We start from the raw sequence: 21,712 nt of genomic DNA, 5'->3' as shown, positions 1-21,712 counted from the left end.
ACAATGCAAACTTTCGCTATCAGTAAAGTGTTTTTGTGAATATAAATACTTTGATTTATTACTTATGAAAATAGTATTTTTAAACTTAGGAAATGTTCAATATGTGAGCATTTACGTTTTATATAGTGTAAAGTACGAATACTAGATGGTGTACTTGCGCATAAGTAACTTTACTGCGTTTTGTTTTGACAGACTTTTTGTAATGAAAGTGATTAATTTACTTTTCTTAAACAATAGGTCTCCATCCTAAGGTAGTAAGGGTAGCGAAATTAAAATTGTCTAATTAGCATGTTATTGTATGTGATGGTACTTTTTACCAAACAAAGAACAGTTATTAGTTTTTCTTTGTTAGCATTTTCACCACGCGGATAATGTAATGCTTCGTCTGAACGAGCACAAGTTAAAAAACATAAAAGAAGTCTAGTAACAGATTGGTATGCATAATTATCTGTTACGCGATAAACCAAATCAATAGCCGCCGGTCATGCTTGCACATTTGTTCGTAAATTTTAATAGCTTGTTTTACTTGAAAGTTCTGGGTATATTTTGTTTCACAATGCGGTTCGCAGAGACAACGGTTAAACAAAAAACTTAAAATAATATTTGTTTTCTTTTGGTATTTGTTGTGGATATACACAGTATTATGTGATACAATTATTTGTAGTTTAGAATTAGACGGTGTTAAATCAAAATGTATATACACACTGAGAAAGTAAAGAAAAATGTTACCGTGTTGTACATTTTATGACGAGTTGCTTATTGTGTTTTAGGTTTCGCTATATAGTTTTACAGCTAAGCGAAATAAAATATGTTTAGAAGTCGGAACGTCCTGTAAGTAGCATGTGGATTCGCAATAAAACCACGCTTGTTTGCTTACGTAAGGAGCAACCCTGCTGTTAAATCTACTTAGCATTCATTTAAATGAGTTTTAAAAAGGACCCAACAGCTTACGTAATAAAGCAAAGGTCTTACGTATCGGCTTTTTCTGATGTCAAATGAGTTTGTTTTTAAATTTAATATAACTTAATCCTTTTTATCTCGAAATACCTTGTTATTTGGCACGGCGCAGAGCAAGATATTGCTTTTATCATGACCAATCGATACTTAATTTTTGTTTTGAAAATAAATTATTAAAAAATTCACTTTATATTAGTGTTGTTAGCTTGTTAGGTTTTTAAAACATTTAAAAGTTTTGTGGACATTGTTTTTTTACTTTAAATTATTTGTTATTTGTGTTTGTAAACAGCATTTTGTTTGTCTATAAACTACCTGTATTTGTTAATTAACCGTGTTTATTATGGTAAAATGTTAGTATGATAGACAATTGTTTTAAAACAATTTGTTTAAACGCATATTACGCATTTAGTTAATATCATTTTATTGCGTATTTTTATTTTATTTTAATGCACAAACAAATGCTCAGTGCTCAGAAGTTTGTATACATTTGAATAAAAGGAAGCAGTTATGTTTAAGAGGACAAAAATGTGACTAATTTACTATTGCAAAAGGATGCTAAATATATAAACAAATAATACGTAAGTGTGATATATCTTTTATTTGGTTAGCAATTTACGTATAACGTATACAAATGATAGCATTTACTAAAATCCGCTAAGTTATCTACTTTTTATCACCTATTGTTTAACTTGCGTATATTTTTTGAAGTTACGTGTGTTACTTACGTCATATCGCCTACTCTGCTCAACCACAATATAAATACAATGCAGCTCGCTTTAAATGAGAAAGTAACGTAGTTAACGAGTGATTTATAATTATTCGGTAACATAGACCACGTCGCCATAACAAACACTTAACTGGGTCGTTTACTTTTTATTGCTTATTTTTTTTTTTTAATATGGATTGTTGTTGTGGATTTTGCACGACACAAAGTCCAATTATCCATACCTAATATTTTATATTTGTAAGTTTATAGATCCGCCGTTCATTTAATAATAATAATATAAATCATGAGACAAAGTGACGTCACATCACATCGTCTGCTTTAATTTAATACAATCGCAACCAAATTTGGATTTCCTGATTTTGACATCGTTTTGGTCGTGACGTAGAGCATTTCCCTCCTTGATCATGTGATCAATTTGCGTAAATAAATCACGAGGCGAACTTAAACTTTTCCGTTTTAATATTTTTTGGAAGTCGAACTCTTTTTAAATACCTAGATACTGTTTTTGTTTAATTTTACTACACCATTTTCTAGTTGTATGTATGTCCCCCTTTACTATACCAGATATGCGTAGTTAGTTTGCGTCATTCCAGCCTCTCAAATAGGGTTCTCTATTATCTTTTCCGCTTGAGAAAATTCCCGTAATTTCCAGTTATCGGGATTTTAAATGTAATACGAGATATTGTTTAGTCGGCTAGACGTTGAAATTTTTTTTGGTTATGAGAATATGAAATTATTATTTACCAGTTTTATTATTGTATCTAAATTTTCGTAGTATTTTTGTTAAAGCCAGTATCCCAATATAGTTTTTTAGCATGTAGGTATATAACTATAATAACCCTTTGTTTCTAAAATGCATTATTTTTCTTTATCTTGATTTAAGGATATTTCATTTTTTGGCATAGATTAAATTAGGCGCACGTGGGTGGTTATGACGTAACACTTATTTCCAGCAAACGTCAATACACCACTTTTTCCAAATGTTTTTTTTAAACCAACGCCTGGTTCGATTTAGGTATAACCGGGGTTTTTATTGGGGTAGAAAATAGCGCAAAAAGCAAGGAATTTGCATCATAGTCACGGGAATAATTTGGCTAAATTTAAACGGTTTTCGTCCGGTTTTTTATGTGCTTTGTCGCCCAGTCATGCGTTTCAGCGAATACGAATAAACGTAAAACCCATTCGTCATACACTCTTATTGAAACCAAATTGAGCTAACCTATGGGATGGTTAAGTGTATTTATATCTGTATTAAATCCGCCCATATTATGTTAACGTTTACGTGAAGACAATAAAAGGCTAATTCTCGACACCAGGTAGTTATTTCTGTCACGCCCCAAGCCTCGGTAAGATTATGGCTAGCCAATATGTCCCACTTTTGAACCTACTAATAATGTAATGTTGTAACAACGGAAAGGCATGTGGTAGTCGCACTTATGCATTATTGATGAAGCGAATAATTTTCGAGTTCAATGCAAACTAAACGGGCAGATGGCCGCTCTTTTGTGCGGCCTACAAAAGTATAGCCAGATTGGCCAGTGCTCTAGTTCTAGTTAACTATTAACGACGCCTGACAAGCATGACAACGCGTAATAGTTTAAGAACATTGACTTTCTTTGCGAATTAAATAGGCCAACATATTAGTTAATATTTGTGACCACTCTTTTCATGTTCTCAACGTATTTCAAAGGATTAGATAGCGATACAGTGACGTAACGTAAGTATATAGATAAGGATTTTTTTATTATCGTGTATGTTGAACTGTAAAAAGCCTTTAAGATATCGTCAGCTAAATATAGGTTTAACTTGAGTCCTACAATTCAGAAAAGCTAGTATATAGGTATAATCCGTTTTCAAGTAAAATAAAAAACATGTTTAATAATAGTATGTGACTACACCTTTAAAACGTATCTTGTAGTTCCCTTTGTCGGAATAACGCTATCAGATTTCAGAAACTATTGTTATTATAATAAAACAATACTCTAAAAACAGCTGTTCCGTGATTTCAAGTTCCCTTTTGAATTAGGAAGTGAAGTACGGTATTCTATTTGGGATTTTTGATTTGGTTTGTTTTTTTAGCTTGGGTTAGTAATAGATTTGTTTAAATAACGAATCTGCTTAACTATAGGTACCCAACACATACATATGTAAGTGGTTTGTCCGTTTGTTCATACAAACAAAAAGGAAATTGTTTAGTCATCAGCTTTTTGTTTAGCTATTACTTTAATAAGATTTTTTGTTTGTTGTTTTTATGGGAGTGTTTTGTTATTCTTATTAATTGTATTGTATTATGGAAAACAAAGGATAATTAAATTAACATTTTAACAAGGTTAGTGTAGTAACACTATTTAAGCAAAAAATAAGTAAGTGTTAGTTATTGAATATTATTTAATAAATTTTAAACATATAGTTTTATTTTTACTGTAATAAAATTAAAAGCAGATTTATTTGTAATTAATTATTTTATTCCCATTTACAGGTAGCTATTTTTTAATAAAAGTTGTGATTAAAATTTATTTTTATTACTGGTTCTTTTTCTTATCGTCAGTAAATTAATCATTGTGAATGGGTGCTTTATTACACAAAAATACCAAACCAGAATAATATAAAACTCCACCTTTGGTGCTTTAAATCATGCAAGACCACAAAGAAGATTTTTTAAAGGAATGGGCCGAAAAATTTTCTGGCGTTAAACCTCCAGATTTGTCTCATAGCGAAGTAAAGGATTTAGAAGATGACTTGAAAGCTTGTAAATCTGTAATTAAAGACTTGGAAGAAAAGTTATCTAGGGAAAAATTCCATCTTATATTTTTACAGGTATATTTATATATAATACATGCATAAAAGTATAATTTTAATGTAAAAAAAAATTTTTGGTCAACGTCTGTTCTTGCTATTTTTTATACATGTTCTAAAAGAATAAAGAATATCCTAATTTGGTCTCGTAACATTGTAAAGAAATATTTACATACTAAGAAACAGTTGTAACTTTTGCAAACTCTGCTGTGCTAACTTTTTGTTTACAAGTATTTGCAAATACATGCTATGTTAAAATAGTGCAATTAATTTTCTTATAACTCATGTTCTATTTAAGAACTGTGCAAAATATTTATTAATTCTTATAATCTATTTATAACTGATTGGGGAAATTTTTATAATTAAGAATGCCAAAAAATAAATATAAGAATCGATTGGAACAAATTACCGATTTTTTTTTCACGTACGTGCTTTGCCAGGCTAATAATAGGCTGAGCACTTTTTAATTACTCATAACTTAGATTCTTACTAAATCTAACTTTTTTGTCTCAGACTTATTTGTCTGCGAAAAAGAAAACCTACACAAAGGACAGATGGGGCTACAAGCAATCGCAGAGCTCTGTTGAGTCAGATCAGGAACCTGCAAGCCCTGTGCTAGAAAAAGAAAGTAGTTTTTCGACTGACTCGGTAAAGAACACAAATGGAAATAACACAAACTCTGCTGAAAATAAGTCAGACAATATGAGTGACCCTGTCGGAGATATGTATGCGAGCGTAAACAAACCAAAACCGGCAGTTAAGTTACGACCAAATGGTGATACTAATTCATCAACAAATCGCCTGTCGAAAGTTTTTGAAAATGTTAAATTATTCGAGGCTAAGAAATCTGATTTAGAAAAAGATAATCAACAAGCAGAAACAGCTCCACCAAAATCAAGAAAAAGAACTTCTTACTTAGAGGTGAGCAATTTAAAACTTTTTATATATATATAGGCTTATATATAAAACGAAATTTTAAATCTTTTCGAAGTTCAAAAAAAAAACTTTTTTCTAATATCTAATGTCTAGGCTTGTCATTGTTTGATAAATTAAATCTAGAGAGCTTGTTTATGGTTCACGCAATTCAGTGAATCTGAATATTGTTGATGTGAATTGTTAGTTTACAGGAAGTGTTTTCCATTTCCTTTAATGTAATATCTATTCACTGTGTAATATGAATCATGATGTATTTAGTGGGTAGATGCACACAATTCATGCTCATATAAAGTAGGCTTAGCTAATAATTAATCAAAAGTAGGTTAGACAGTGTTACCTAAAAATAGTCATTAAGTTTTGCTAATTTGGAAGTTATGCAAATTTGATTGTTCATTTATAATTAAGGTTTACCTAATTAAATTTAGTAGCCTAGTCAAGTTATTTTTAATTAATTACTGAAAAAAATCAATATTGCTGTGGTTTATTAGAAGTTAAGTAGATTATTGAGTTTAAAACATTAACTTTTTATCTTGAAAACTGAAGTTTGTACCACTGACTAACAAATATGACTTGAAAGTCTATATCAAATAGTAGTATAACCTAATAATGGAATTTTAATTAGATATTTTTAAACTTCAACCCATAGGTATGGGAATGTAAAACTGGTGGTGACAAAGACCCGAACAACATGGAAGAAAAAGAAGGAACCAAAACACAACAGCAACATTTTGTCGTCCAGAAAGAAAACAAACTGTCGGAGGAAACTCCCAAAAAGGAGGAATCAAAAAAGGAGGAACAGCCTGTCGTGGCAAAGAAGCCGGATTCAGGAAAGTCCCCAGTTAACCCAAGAGTAAGAAAGGATTATGTGGAAGTGTGGACCTGTAATACGGGTGACCAAGTGAGTTAAACTATGTTAATTGTAATACTTTTGTACTCATACATTACTTAGCATTTGTTATATATATACATGATTATATTTAATTTTTGTATGACTAGAGTTAGTTTTGTGCAAGTTTTTTGTTTAAAAAACTACTTATATACATTATTTTAATGCTGTCATCTGTCAGTTTAAAATAAAAAATTTTAATTAGGCAGTGTTCCCTTAAAGTTGTTACTGGAAACACCCCCATTTAGTTTTGTGTATTAAGCAAACAGTTGTAATATTTGTCAAGTAACAGCCTTCAATGATAAATGTTTTTTATGTGGTTTACAAGGATTCAACATTTAATTAATTTAAAACAATTAACACCAAGTGCTTAACATAATTATGATGATGGTTATTAATCAAATTTTAAAAATTTTAGTTAATTTTTGTTTCTTCCAATTTAATTGTTTGACTACAGTATATTATCACACTCGTTTCGCCTAAAGTCAACAGTCATAAATTGTGTTAAAAAGTGGGACAATGTAAACTTAACAAAAAAGGTCATTTTTTTGCAACATTGCATTTATTGCAGAAATTAAGTATATTATCTAAAAAAAAAATTTCTCTGTTTGATCTTTAGTTTAACTTTGTAATATTTACGAAAATACCCATTTATTTTTCAGGTTAGTGTTGGTGTTGTATATGACGACCAAAATGATTTTACCTCCCCCTCACTCTCAACTTTAAATGAAATTGAAGATAATGACGAAATAGTAAGTTGTTTTTTTAGGACTAACAAGTTTGTTTTTTTTATTTCCCTTTTGTAGATCATTTCGTTTAGACTTTTATTATAATTGAAAATCTCTATGTTAAATAATGCAATTTTTAAACAATTTTAGGACAAACTAAAAAAAAACATATAGGCTACATACTAGTGTTTTGTTTTTTAAACTTTGTATTTTAAATTGGAAATTTTCTATTTTTAACATAAACTTTTTAGTTGTAAATATAACTCTGACATGTTGTTTTGAAATTAATTTTTAATTATCTGAATACTCATATTTTGTAATCATTTTTATTAGTCATACAATGATTGTGCGATAAATAAGTTCAGACTATGTAATATAAGAAATAGAATTCTTGTGACTACATAGCCTTGCTTAAATTCAAAAAAATTTGTTAAATTCAAAAATATTTCCTTTTAATTGAAATATTAATTTGCTTTCAAAATATAGGTTAATTTGCTTTTAAAATTTGTTCAAATTAGAAATTTAAAAAATTCGCTAAGAAACTTATGGTTAACCTAATGGTATTAATTAGTTTCAGTTTTATATAGGTTAATTTGCTTTTAAAATTTGTTCAAATTAGAAATTTAAAAAATTAGCTAAGAAACTTATGGTTAACCTAATGGTATTAATTAGTTTCAGTTTTATATAGGTTAATTTGCTTTTAAAATTTGTTCAAATTAGAAATTTAAAAAATTAGCTAAGAAACTTATGGTTAACCTAATGGTATTAATTAGTTTCAGTTTTATATAGGTTAATTTGCTTTTAAAATTTGTTCAAATTAGAAATTTAAAAATTTTTCGCTAAGAAACTTATGGTTAACCTAATGGTATTAATTAGTTTCAGTTTTATATAGGTTAATTTGCTTTTAAAATTTGTTCAAATTAGAAATTTAAAAAATTAGCTAAGAAACTTATGGTTAACCTAATGGTATTAATTAGTTTCAGTTTTATATAGGTTAATTTGCTTTTAAAATTTGTTCAAATTAGAAATTTAAAAATTTTTCGCTAAGAAACTTATGGTTAACCTAATGGTATTAATTAGTTTCAGTTTTATATAGGTTAATTTGCTTTTAAAATTTGTTCAAATTAGAAATTTAAAAATTTTTCGCTAAGAAACTTATGGTTAACCTAATGGTATTAATTAGTTTCAGTTTTATATAGGTTAATTTGCTTTTAAAATTTGTTCAAATTAGAAATTTAAAAATTTTTCGCTAAGAAACTTATGGTTAACCTAATGGTATTAATTAGTTTCAGTTTTATATAGGTTAATTTGCTTTTAAAATTTGTTCAAATTAGAAATTTAAAAATTTTTCGCTAAGAAACTTATGGTTAACCTAATGGTATTAATTAGTTTCAGTTTTATATAGGTTAATTTGCTTTTAAAATTTGTTCAAATTAGAAATTTAAAAATTTTTCGCTAAGAAACTTATGGTTAACCTAATGGTATTAATTAGTTTCAGTTTTATATAGGTTAATTTGCTTTTAAAATTTGTTCAAATTAGAAATTTAAAAATTTTTCGCTAAGAAACTTATGGTTAACCTAATGGTATTAATTAGTTTCAGTTTTATATAGGTTAATTTGCTTTTAAAATTTGTTCAAATTAGAAATTTAAAAATTTTTCGCTAAGAAACTTATGGTTAACCTAATGGTATTAATTAGTTTCAGTTTTATATAGGTTAATTTGCTTTTAAAATTTGTTCAAATTAGAAATTTAAAAATTTTTCGCTAAGAAACTTATGGTTAACCTAATGGTATTAATTAGTTTCAGTTTTATATAGGTTAATTTGCTTTTAAAATTTGTTCAAATTAGAAATTTAAAAATTTTTCGCTAAGAAACTTATGGTTAACCTAATGGTATTAATTAGTTTCAGTTTTATATAGGTTAATTTGCTTTTAAAATTTGTTCAAATTAGAAATTTAAAAATTTTTCGCTAAGAAACTTATGGTTAGCCTAATGGTATTAATTAGTTTCAGTTTTAATTTAATAGCCTACCACAAAAATTAACTTTTATTGATTACAAAAAAAAAACTGTCGGCTATTTATTTACATGTAGATAATAGCCTCATAAATAACTAAAGAAAAAAGCTTTGCTTAACATTAGTTATCCTTTTTCCTTATGTATGGTATAGAAAATAATATTTGAACTATTTACCTTTTAGGATTATGACTTAGAGGATATTGACATGAAGGACGGTTATGGCAAAATACATTACACAATGGCTGGCTCTGATGTGAGGTTAAGGGAAAATTCTGTCAACAATGCTGATTTAAATCGACTGACGTGGCCTACGACAGCAAATCAATTTCAAGTAAGTAGTAGTTTCTATATTGTTTAGTGTAAGTATTCATTCTCTGATGGATGATTGTGTTATTAGTATTAGTTCTTTTGAACTATTTTTGAATAATATGACACGAAATGACCCCTAGTTGTTTCAAAATTTTATTCAATACCCCAAGTTACTTTTTAAATCTACAAAGAAAATGTAAATACAAAGCTTTGATAAATTTGTAAATGTAAGCATAACTGCAGTGTGTAATTGTTGTTATTTTGTCTTTAGTATATTGAATGATTTATAACTGTTTTACTTTCTGACTCAATTTAAAAACAGATGTTATCCGTTTAGCTTTTGTTTTTGGCCAAGTATGATTAAGACTTGGATTGTTGTATTTTTTAAATATAAGATTGATTAAACCCTGTCAAAGTTTTTTAAATATGTTAGTCATATTTGTATGGCTTGAATTGAAAACATAGCAGTCGGCATTTTTGAGTTGATAAAAAATTTAAAAGATAGATTTTTAAATTTTAAGTTGTTGGTATTCCTTATGCAGTAACTAAACTGCTTTAAAATGATAACTCAATAGATACCTTAAAAAACATAACAGTCAGGTTTTTTTTTTTTTGAGTTGATAAAAAATTTAGAAGTTAGATTTATTAATTTTAAATCGTTGGTAACCGTATGCAGTAATTGAACAGCTTTAAAATGATAACTTGTTGTATACCTTCACATTGACTTGTTAAATTTAATATCTTGTCATTATATCAGATGTATATCGTAATTTACTGTAATTGTTATTTAATTAATGCCTACGGGTGATTTAACACATAAAGTGCTATGCTAAAAGTTATTATGTTTCACTCATTTTCATATGAAAGAAATCTAAAAAAAACAACATAAAAAGGTTTTGAGTTTAGGTCTTAAAAACAAACTATTTTTAAACATAAAAATTACTTTAATCTAAAAATAGGAGTTTTTGAGTATCACATGGTTAGACCATTATAAATAGTTTTAGTTTTTATGCTTGACTAGAGAGAATAGCACCAACTTGCTATGTTTGAGGAAGGAGCTAAGGTTTTGGGTTTTCTTCCTTTTTGTTTGTTCAATTAGCTAGGATAGCAAAAGGGAAATCAGTTTGTTATCAGCTCAGTTGAAGTGCAAATGAACTGAAAAAAAATTCCATTAATATACACACTATATATAATTATTTTGTATGAGTGTTCAGTAGGATATGGTTAACATGGTGTGTGAAAGTATAAGAAATTAGCATGATATAACATGGTAAAATTTTATTTAATGTAGGTAGAATATTTAAGTATATATTTTATATAGGAAAAATAGTGTATTTTTATTTGTGATAACCTGAATCATTAAATATTTACTTCTTGGTTTAATAACATAAGTTAAATCTTTGTAGTTTTATTTTTAAGATATTTATTTAGAACCATTTTTATTTTTTATTTAAAGGGCAAGCTTGATTTATATTTATTACATTCTTTTGAAGGTATATTTAATATGATTTTAATTTGTTATTGATTAATTGAAAATGTCAAGTTCAAAATACTCATCAAAACTTAATACTTCGTTAATGTTAATTAACAACCTCAGCTTTGCACCAATGCTGTATCATGTAATAAATTTCATAATATTCTAAATTAATTTTTTTTTTTTTAATAAATTTTTTGAATAACTATAATTTTTTTTGTATATATATATACAAACATTTATTAGTTTTAAAATGTATTTTTAAATTTCATTGTATTGTAAGGGCAATTTTACTGTATTGTAAAGGATAAAAATTAACTTTCATTATGTTATAGTTGTTTGTTTTAAGAAGAATATAAATAAAAATTGCTGAAGCTTAGAAATTTGTAAAAGGGAACTGAAAAAGCTATTTTCTGATTTGAATTTATTTCAGATGCCCTCATTTTATTGTTTACATACTTTAATGACTCTTTTGTGAGGCCTCATTAATATCATTGTTTTATGGACTTGTCTTTTGGGTATTCTGTTTAATTACGTTTTTATGGTTGTATAAAGTTAGGCAAATGTAGATAGGGCATAAAAACTACTTTTTTTTTGTTGTTGAATTTTTTGGTTTTGGTTGTTGTTGAATTTTTTGGTTACAAGTATTTTTTTTAATATTTTAAATTGAATGGATTAAAAATTTTAAAAAATCGAGTAGTCCACCATGATGTTAAATATTTTGGTTACAATTTTTTTTTTAATATATAAAATTGAATGAATTGAAAATTTAAAAAAAATTGACTAGTCCACCATGACATGAAAATTTTGTTTATTATTTATAATTTTATCAAAACAAATTATATTTCCCATTATTATTTCTTAGCACTGATAAATTACTTGTTTACAATTTTTAATAGAAAATTTTTTAACAGGATGGTGAATTGGATACAGAAAACAACCTCGCCAATGCACCTGATCATTTCTCAGCCAGCATCGACCTCAGTGATTTAGAGAATAGTGATTCACAACATAGTGAAGATAGCAGACAAGATAGTTCAGACTCTATACCAGATCAACCAATTGATTCCAATGTGAGTATGACTGTCTTAAAATAGTCTTAATCTTAAACTAAGTTTTATGTAATTATGTATTAAAGTTAACCAACATTCAGACTTATAATAACTTTGACTTTTTAAATATATTTGATTTTTAAATTAAAGTTTATTGCAAATAAAATTGTGGTGTCAATAGAATTAATATTTAGGTTTATTTCATTTCAATTTTTATTCTAAAAAATGAAAATTATAAAAATGTAAACCTGTTTGTAATTAAAAGTTTTTTAACATTTTTTTTGAACTTTTTTATTCTTGATCAACAGAAAGAAAAAGCAAACACATTTCCGGAAACTTCCCCGCTACACAAAATTCGTCGAGCAAAAACCACAAACGAAAGAATGAGTGTCGCATACTCAGCCTTCTCTAATTGGTCGGATATGCCTGACCGGTCATCACTGTTGTCTGTGCAGTCAAGCGAAATTTTGTCAACAGACGAAGACTTGGATCATTTTGATGAAGGTTAAATTTTGTTTCAATAAAAAAAAATTTGTAAAATATAAAAACATGATTTTGTTTTGTTAAAAGTAGTGCAGTTTACAATTTTTAAATTTAAGTTTACAATTTTTAAAATTAAAATTGTAAATGTAAGTGTAAAGGAAATTTAAATACCATGGTAATTAAAACAACAGAAGCACTAAATAAAACTAATTTCATTAAAATAAAAAAAAAAAATAAATAACATATATTTGTAATTTTTTCTTTTGAATTACATTAATAAAATATAAATTTTCTTGAACAAAGCGACAAAAAAATGTCAAAAATATAATTTTAAAATAGCTGCCTTCCCACAATTACTTGATTGACATTTCCTTAAATGTGGTTTTCCAGATGTTTTTGGTTTAATCAAACTGATAATACAACAATAAAACCATTTACATTTATTTTACAATAATTTCTCTTTTTAAAATTTAAAATATAAAGCTCAGTTAAATTTAATGATAAGATAATAATAGTAATATATTACCGAATTTCTACAGTTTTTGTTTGGTAATAAACTATTTTTTTAAGTCAAAAATACTCATAACTCTGGCTAGAATACTAGTTAAGTTTTTTTTTTTTTATTTTAGTAAGTGGTGAAGATAATATTTCTGTGTCAACTGGAAACAGTATTCCAGCTATGACAAACATAAACGAAGATAAACCAGAAAAAGAGGGAAGCCCAACACCAATATTTGTATTTTCACAGTGAGTTTTTGTCATAATTTTTTACTAAAATTAAATAAAGTACTGCTGTTGGTATTATGAGCTGTAGTCCTACCCCCATTTCAAAATTGATACTTTTAAGAATATAAAGCTAAATTTAATAACAACAGAAATAATTCCCCTAGTTTTTGTTTTTCAAAACAATTTTTTTTCAATTTACATTATCTTTTATTTACCTACAGGCCAAAACAAAGTGAAACACAGTCAGGAATTAGTCAGCCAATAGCTATAAAAACAAATGTTTGCATGGATGGGAAGGATGAATTAACTGGTTCACCTTCTAAGGTAAATAATGATGTTTATTTTGAAATAATTAACTCTCCTTTACATATGGGAGATCGTGCGTTAAACAAACTTTTTATAATATGGTTTTTGTTGCAGTGATTTAGATACAATATTAATTGATAAATCTTATACTAAATTTAATAAAAATCCGTATAATGGGTTGTCCTGATGTTGATTATTTATTTTTTGAACTGATTTCTTGGGAATTATATGAAATTATATATATATCATAAAAGTTGTGCATTATATTTAATTTGGTTTAAATTTTAAATTTTTGAAGCTAAAAATAATTTTTTCAAATTTTTTTACTAGAATGCCTCGGCAGTATCAGACATGGTGGATTACCAGAAAGTAAGAAGCATAGCGGAGGCAGAAAAGTTAAGGATGAGGAGATGGGTTCTCTCCTCCATGCTTACAACTGAAGAGGCTTACCTCGAATATCTTAACACTTTGTTACTGGTGAGTTTTGTTTTGAAAAAAAAAAACCTTTATATAATGGAGCTAGGTGAACAATATTAGTTTAATTTGTAGGCCTCCAGAAAATAAAACTGCCATTTGTGCGCATGTAAATTATCCTGGGCAAATATTAGTTGAGATTTTTGATCATGTTACAACAGTTAAAATCCTATTTGTAGGGCAGACTTTCAACTAGTATAGCATACAACTTTCGAAAAAAAAATAATACAATTATTTTGTAATGTTTATGAAATTCGTTAAAAAAAGTTTGTAAAATTCCACTAAATATATCTTTTTTATATTTTGTTTAGTATATGAAACCTTTAAAAGCTACGATTGGAACTTCTCAACCGGTAATGTCAGCTCAAGATTTCGACACTCTGTTCTTCCGGGTAACTGAGCTCCACGACTTACATGCTGACTTTTATCAAAAGATTAAACCAAGATTAGATGATTGGAGTGCCGACACTGCCGTTGGGGATCTGTTTAAAAAATTGGTAAGTTTATTTGAAAATACAATAAATTGTTTTAGATATTTTAGAAAATTTTCTAAATATCGATTTGTATTTTATTTTTCATACTAATATATCCTTTATAAATTTCCAGGCAATTAATTTTTTTTTCTAATAATTAGAATTATATATTTAAAAAAAAGATTTTAAGTTGGTTTATTTTATTTCAGATAAGCAAGTTGAACTTGTATGGGGATTATTTAAACAACTACAAGAGAGCACAACACACTGTTGAGAAATGTGCCAAAGAAAACGAGCAATTTAAACAAATTATCGAGGTAACCTCTAAAAATAAAAAAAATTCCACAAACTTAGAAAAACAAATTAATTCAAGGTTTCAGGTTTTAAAGTTATCCTTTTTGTTTTTTAGAGTTTAAAAGTTCAGTCTAGATGTTCCAAAGGTTCAGAATCAATCAGTTTAGTTGGTAAGTTGAATATTTCCATATAATTATGCAACTAAATTGCACAATTAAGTGTTCAAATACTAACGATAAAGCATAAAAAAATATTTTCTGCATTTGTTTGAAATAATAATTTAAAAAAAAAAATTTTGTAACAATTTTTGTAACAAATAAAATTGTAACAATATTACTTGTAATTTGGCGCCTTTAAGTTAAGTGCATCTCAAACAAACAATTAAGTGTTTCTTAAATTTCTGCAGAGGTATTGTACAAGCCTGTTGAAAGGGTAATGAGGACCACTCTGGTTTTACAAGATCTCTTAAAACACACCCCGCACCGTCACCCAGATTATCACACTCTAAGACAGGTTTGTATATTTAAAATTGTTTTTTTTTGTGATAAAATACTTAAGATTTAATTTTTTGGTTTTGAACAAGGATTTTTGGGGGGTCAAATTGTGCATTGTATTCAACAAAAATGATATTTTTTCAATATATAAAAATTTTTGATATAAATATTTGGGTAGCAATGTTTAATTTGATTTTTAAATATCAGATTTATTATTTGCACTGCATTATTTGGATAAGGGTTAAACTAAATATTTGATATTTCATATAATGCCCTTTTTTGGTTAGATAAATTAAATTTGGATCACAATTTAGTAAAATTACTTTCGCTTTTAATTTGAATAAAAGTTTGTTTTTTATTTGTCTGCTTAGGTAACGTAAAGGTTTAAATTTGTTTTTTTTGATAATTCAGGTGTTAAAACAAGCTCAACACTTTCTGGAGCGGATCAACTCTTCTTCCACTTCTTCCTACAAACCGAGGAAAACTCCAACATCTGCTGCTGCTGCACAAAGATCAGCTCATCGAGAACCAATCAAAAATGGATTTTTGGTCGAGGTAATGTATTTAAATTTTTGATTTAAATAATTTGAACTTCATTTTAATGTTTTTTTGTAATTTTAATGTTTGTTTTATAGTATAAAACTTGCTTAAATTTTTTGATTTAAAACTTGTGAAATATGTGAAATAATTAAGTTATTTATGTAAACATTGTACTTTTAAACTTTGATTTAGTTATTTTATATGTTAATGTTTAAGGTTATAATATAAATCATAAAATTAACTAATAAAATTTATAAGCCTATTAAATAGGGCAATAATTTAATCTTTGATAAAAACAAAAAGCAAATTATGAGTTATATTTATTACAGCATATTTTATGTAACCTATCCTGTCAGTTTATCTCAAAAAAATTCTTAATTTTTAAAATTTTAGGTTGCTCCAGATGGTACAAGGAAATTGAGACATTGTTTCTTGTATAATGATGTTCTGTTGTGTGCTAAACAAAAAAGTGCTGCAGGGTATGTATTACATTACAAGTAAAACAACCAAAACCATCAAATATTTAAAGAAAATTTTATCGTAAAATCTAAAAAATCAATTAACAGTGAAATAGCAAAAACTTTTCGAAGTAATATTTAATTAAAAGTAAATATAACTTTTTGAGATCGTTGTGAAAAATGAAATTCTGTTTTAGAATATAATGTAATATGTATAATTTTTTTTAAATCTTTGTTATATTTTAGTGTTTTTCACAACAAAAACTCATATGAATGTAAATGGTATATTCCTCTTGCTGACCTTTCCTTTCAACCAAAAGAAGATTCTGAAAGTAATTTTTTTATTATTTAATTACATAAAAATATAGTGTTTCAGAGCAGTGGCTTAAATTTATTAACTTTTTTTTAGGTCATATTAGATTAAATTTGAATTTTGTGATCATGTTTTCTAAATATTAGGAATTTTTTTTAATTATCTTAAAATTTTGTTTTAATAGCGATGCCAGAAATAGCAGCCACGGCAGAAGACGAACTACGAGACTTGAGCAATCGTGCTCAACAAGCCAAACGCGACATTGCAAAGGAGAGAAAGAGAAATAAGGAATCGCCGGGGCATGTCAGTCGAAAAGAAGAGAGGTTAAGAAAAAAGTTGGCAGAGCTTGAAGCAAGGATAGTGTTGGCGGCTCCTGATTTACCTTTAAGGATATACCACATGCAGGGCAAAGTAAGTAAAACAATAAATTTAGATCCCAACCAATTTAAAAATTCACTAAAGTTTTTAAATAATGTAGAAAAGTGTGTTTGCTTGTTAATTTAGAGTAGCAAAATAATTTTCAATGTTAATTAGATAATTTTCAATTATAATTGTATAAAAACTAATTGTCACAGTCTATTATATTCAGTAAATATATAAAACTTAAACTATTACCCCAAAATTTTGTGCTTCAAATTAAAAAGGACATAAAACCTATGTAAGCAGTTGTTATTGCCTGATACACTTAGTTTAGTGATTCAACACTAAAAATGTTTTATTATTTACCTACAGGAAAGCCGTAAGGTATGATTTCATTAATATTGGTGACAATAACAACTAAATGTGTACAAAATATTTGTTATCTGCATGTTTTGAATGTATTGTGAATGACAATATGCCTAACAGTGCATATATTCGCATATATAATAATCTAACGGTGATCTTGAAAAATAGATTGCTATTTTAACTGCTTAAAACAACAACAAAAATCAGCTTATATTCAATTGATTTTTATGATTATATTTGATGAAATGCTAAAATTTTTGTCAAAAGATTGGGTTATTATTTTAAATATTAGCATGATATATGTATGGTTAAAATTAAAAAAATGCTATTTAAAAATAAAAATTATAAATTTTTGAATTGCTAATTTAAAATTAAAATAAAAAACTTTGTTTTCAAAAATTTGTTATTTTTACAGAGTTATATGTTTCTGATGTCATCAGATTATGAGAGAGTGGAATGGTTAGAAGCTATCATGAAACAACAGGAATCTTGCTTCAAAAGTTTTACTCTAACTTCATTGGAAATCAACATCCTGCTTACAGACTGTGTTAAAGTGAAAAGGGTAAGTTTTCCTAAAGAAATTTATTTTTTGAAAATTTTTTTGAAAAAATTTGAAAAAATATTTCTTGATATATATTTATGGTGACCTAGAATTTGTTTTAGGAAACTGGATGTTATGTTTCAAGTTTAAACCTTGCTGGAACCCTTTTTAATAATTTTTGAGCCCATTTTGGGTAAAACCTAATTCCTCTGTTGTGATATTAAAAACAAATAAAATTCAATTTTTGGTGTTTTAGAACAATGTTGGATCAATGTTAATGGATGAAAAAGAGGATTTATTATCTGGTTACTTGAATGTTACAATTCATTCTGGACAAGGCTTTCTAAGAGCATGCAGTAAGTAACAATATTTTATTTTAAACTCCTATATTATTTAATTAGTGCACAAAATTCGACAATAAAAAATGAAAACTAATAAATTAAAAAATAATATTTTTTGTTTTACTTTAAAACAAAAAATAATTTAATTATCCTCAGATCCCTACTGCACCCTAGAGGTTGATAGTTACGGTCAATTCCAGACAAAGGCGAAAACTCGACCGAGTCATAACACCAACTCACCCGAGTGGAACGACGAGTTTGAGCTGGAGCTGGATGGAGCACAAACTCTTCGAATCTTGTGTTATGATCGAGCTAGAGAGGCATCTGCCGGAGCTTCCTACGATGATGATGTCCTCATTGCTAAGGGAAAAGTTGGGGTAACAACAAAAATTTTTTTTATATTTTTAAAAGTTGGTATTTGCTTAATCTATATATAATGGATCTTAGTGACAATATATACTTGTATGATCAAATATAGCCCTACAAATAAATAAAACTTCTGTTTGTGGTGCATGGGTAAAATAATGCTATTAATGAGGTTGCATTTAAAATATTAAATGAGAGTTGTGCCATATTGTAACAATTCAAATTCTGACTAGTTTTTTTAATTTTTTTCAAGTATTAAACTTTTATTTTTTTACTTTAGCTCCAACAAGAAACTCTAAAAGCGAATGGGTCCTGGGTCAAAGAGAGTGTTTTAATGAACGAACTGACCATCCAGGTCTCAGTTAAGTTTACACAACGTGAGAAATCTCTACAGAGAACTTTGTCAAAGAAAACGACTGGCGTGTTTGGCGTTAAAATTGAAACAGTAGCAAAGTAAGTTTTTTTGTCCAATTTGTCAAAACAAAATTTTCTGATTCGTTTCAATAAAAAGACAATACTAATATAGTCTTCAAATTAATATTTTTTTTTTTCAAATAAATTTAAATTTTGGGCAATTTTTTTTTAAAAGATTTTTTTTCAGTTTACTTATTTCATAATTTAACTTTTTAGGCGAGATAGTTCTGGCATTCCTAACATTGTTCGAAAATGTGTGGCTGAGGTAGAAAGAAGAGGAATGAAAGAGATTGGAATTTATAGAGTTTCTGGGGTTGCTTCTGAAATACAAGCCTTGAAAGCTTCATTTGATACAAGTAATAAAAATTATTGTTATTGGTTTTTGTTAAAAATAGTCTAGGTTAGTTTTATAAATTATAAAAAGAGTGTTCTTAAGTATTAGTTAGATAATTTCATTATTTATATTTTATTTATAGTAACTACTTTATGTAGGCTAAATTAAAGGTTTTTCTATCTGTAATCTTGTATAAACTATATAAATTAGAATTTACCCTTTTTCATTAAAATGTGTGACATAGCCTTGAGATTTACTATTTCCAATTTTTTTATATGTTTTTAGATCGAAAAGATGTGGCAATATTGTTAGGCGAAGTTGATATCAATGCAGTTGCTGGCGTTCTAAAACTTTACTTCAGGGAACTACCAGAACCTCTGTTTACTAATTCTCTTTATACGTAAGTTGTTTTACGTGAATACTAATAAAGTTACTAAAATACTAATAAAATTACTCTATTGGTAGTCAATTTTAAGAATAGAACTACATTGCAGTAGTTTTAAATATCTTTTTGTTTAGCTATTAAATATTAATTGCAATTTTTTAATTATCTGCTGTATATATTTAATGTTGTTTTACTTGTATTGTGTGGTTAGGTCATTTGTTGACGCTTCAACTATGGCAGATCCCGAAATAAAACAACAAACCATCGTGGATTTACTTTCCAGTCTTCCACCGAGCAACTATAGGACTTTACATTTTATGAGAAAACATTTACTCAGGTATGCACTTATGCTTGCAAACAAATTTAGTTATACAATAAGGCTTAATGGACAATGTGTATAAATACAGATGTCCAAAGGACTTTAAAGTACAAAAATACAGATGTCCAAAGGACTTTAAAGTTTTAATAGTAACCATAGTATAACAAGTAAGGTAATAGTGAATTGCATGCCAGTGCTGAATAAGTAAAAATCTACCCTACAGAGCAGGCATTTGACTTGTATTTGCAGTAAACAAGCATATTTAAAACAAACCAGTCATAAATGGCCCAAAATGTTAAATAAAATTTCAAATTTTAGAGTATCGGAAAATGAAGGTGAAAATAAAATGAATCTACACAACTTAGCCACTGTGTTTGGCCCCACCTTACTTCGCCCCGCTGAAGCATTGACCCCTCAAACCCCCGGATTACCTGGGTCTGTGTTATCTCTTAATGCACTGAGATTGGATGTTCATTATCAAGTAAGCATAATTTTATATTTTACTTGAATATTTGAAATACTTATTTTTTTCTTTCTGTGATTTATTTTTAATTGTTTTTTAGATGGATGTTTTGTTATATTGTCTTGAAATTCATGATATGTTAGATTTTGATTCTCTACAACAACTAAAAAATAACAAAAATAAAGAACCAGAGAACAAAAGACCTACTTCGAGTGGTTATGACAACGTTACTTTGCCCTCAGAAAAAGATAAACCTGAACTCAAAAGCAAACAGCCTTTAGTTAGAGCAGGAACTGAAACGAATATAAAAACAAGTAAAACCCAACTTTCCAAGCAAAAATCAACATCCTCGGCTCATGCCGATATGATCGTCCCCCCACCAAGTAACAACCAACGTTATCACCCCTACGAGGAAATTTTTATAAAGCCCCAACAACCTGCACCCCCACGACCCTCTGTCAGCAAAAAGCCAAGCGTGTCTTCGAAACCAAAACCAGCCCCTCGTAAAACACCTTTCACGAAACAAAGCAATGCACTTGTGACAGATTTGTGACAAGGTTGTACAGAGTAAAATTTGTTACAAAAACCTTTTTCTAAAAACAAATTTTCCAAGGCAAGGCCGGCTTTGTTTAAAAATGTGATCTTCTATTGTTTATACACTGCACTTTAATCTAGTGGTATAAAAAGGTACAAAAATGGTACATTATGATAGGTTGGTACGTTGGACAAAGTTAACCAATAAAAAAACAATATATCTGTTCCGGTTAATTTGAAAAATGCGATTCAGAAAAAAACTCATTGCGAAATTTTTTAATTTTAAAATAATCATAGAAAATTTTAAAAAGTTTTCTTAATGCTTTTTTTTTAAATAGCAATGTTTTGTAATTTCTTTTAAATATGTAAACACTGTAGTTGAGTCTTTGTAATTGTGTTATTTTGTATTATTATTCCTATTTATGTGCTTTAATTTGCCACGATTTTATTATTTTACGATTTAGTGTCCGAATAATTATTTTATACACTTCCAATACTAACCACATTTTATCATAGTTTCTTAAACCAGATTTTAAACTGTTTAATTTTATATCTGCCATCGTCGGCTTTGCAATATTTAAAAATGAAATTTTTCTACAGGACAGTTTTAATTATTTGCTGCTTAAATATTTTTTTTGTTTTATGAATAATTTTTTTTATTTCTTGATATTCTGTACATAGAGCGTCATATAACCAATTACTTATCTGTACATTCTTATTATTTTTCTTTTCCAACTATTTTCAGCCACTGATATTACTCTGTTCTAAGCTTCGCTAGAATAAAAAAAATACTATTACTTCTTGCAAATTCTACTTTTTAACATACACAACATCACTAGTCATGA

The 21,712-nt window shown here is 27.6% G+C and overlaps 1 protein-coding gene across 2 annotated transcripts; it reads left to right on the top strand.

Moving 5' to 3' along the window:
- Positions 1-4,168: 4,168 nt before the first annotated feature.
- Positions 4,169-21,635, top strand: LOC145751511 (active breakpoint cluster region-related protein-like). 2 transcript variants are annotated; one of them, XM_082567683.1, is made up of 28 exons: positions 4,169-4,501; positions 4,994-5,401; positions 6,063-6,314; positions 6,965-7,054; positions 9,230-9,379; positions 11,746-11,904; positions 12,192-12,387; positions 12,996-13,113; positions 13,314-13,416; positions 13,729-13,875; positions 14,184-14,369; positions 14,555-14,662; positions 14,755-14,809; positions 15,046-15,152; positions 15,545-15,688; positions 16,067-16,152; positions 16,378-16,463; positions 16,629-16,855; positions 17,177-17,188; positions 17,586-17,732; positions 17,968-18,067; positions 18,209-18,429; positions 18,699-18,871; positions 19,049-19,188; positions 19,452-19,566; positions 19,763-19,888; positions 20,189-20,351; positions 20,434-21,635. In XM_082567683.1, exons 1-28 carry the CDS (start codon positions 4,319-4,321, stop codon positions 20,884-20,886), a joined length of 4,455 nt encoding a protein of 1,484 aa, XP_082423809.1. In that variant the 5' UTR covers positions 4,169-4,318; the 3' UTR covers positions 20,887-21,635. The 2 variants fall into 2 exon arrangements, with proteins under 2 accessions (XP_082423809.1, XP_082423810.1); XM_082567684.1 differs by lacking the exon at positions 17,177-17,188.
- Positions 21,636-21,712: the final 77 nt, after the last annotated feature.

The sequence above is a fragment of the Corella eumyota genome, chromosome 4 (assembly GCF_963082875.1).
Source record: "Corella eumyota chromosome 4, kaCorEumy4.1, whole genome shotgun sequence".
Classification (NCBI taxonomy): domain Eukaryota; kingdom Metazoa; phylum Chordata; class Ascidiacea; order Phlebobranchia; family Corellidae; genus Corella; species Corella eumyota.
Note: the sequence above shows the minus strand (reverse complement) of the source record. Positions and strands in the feature narration are given on the sequence as shown.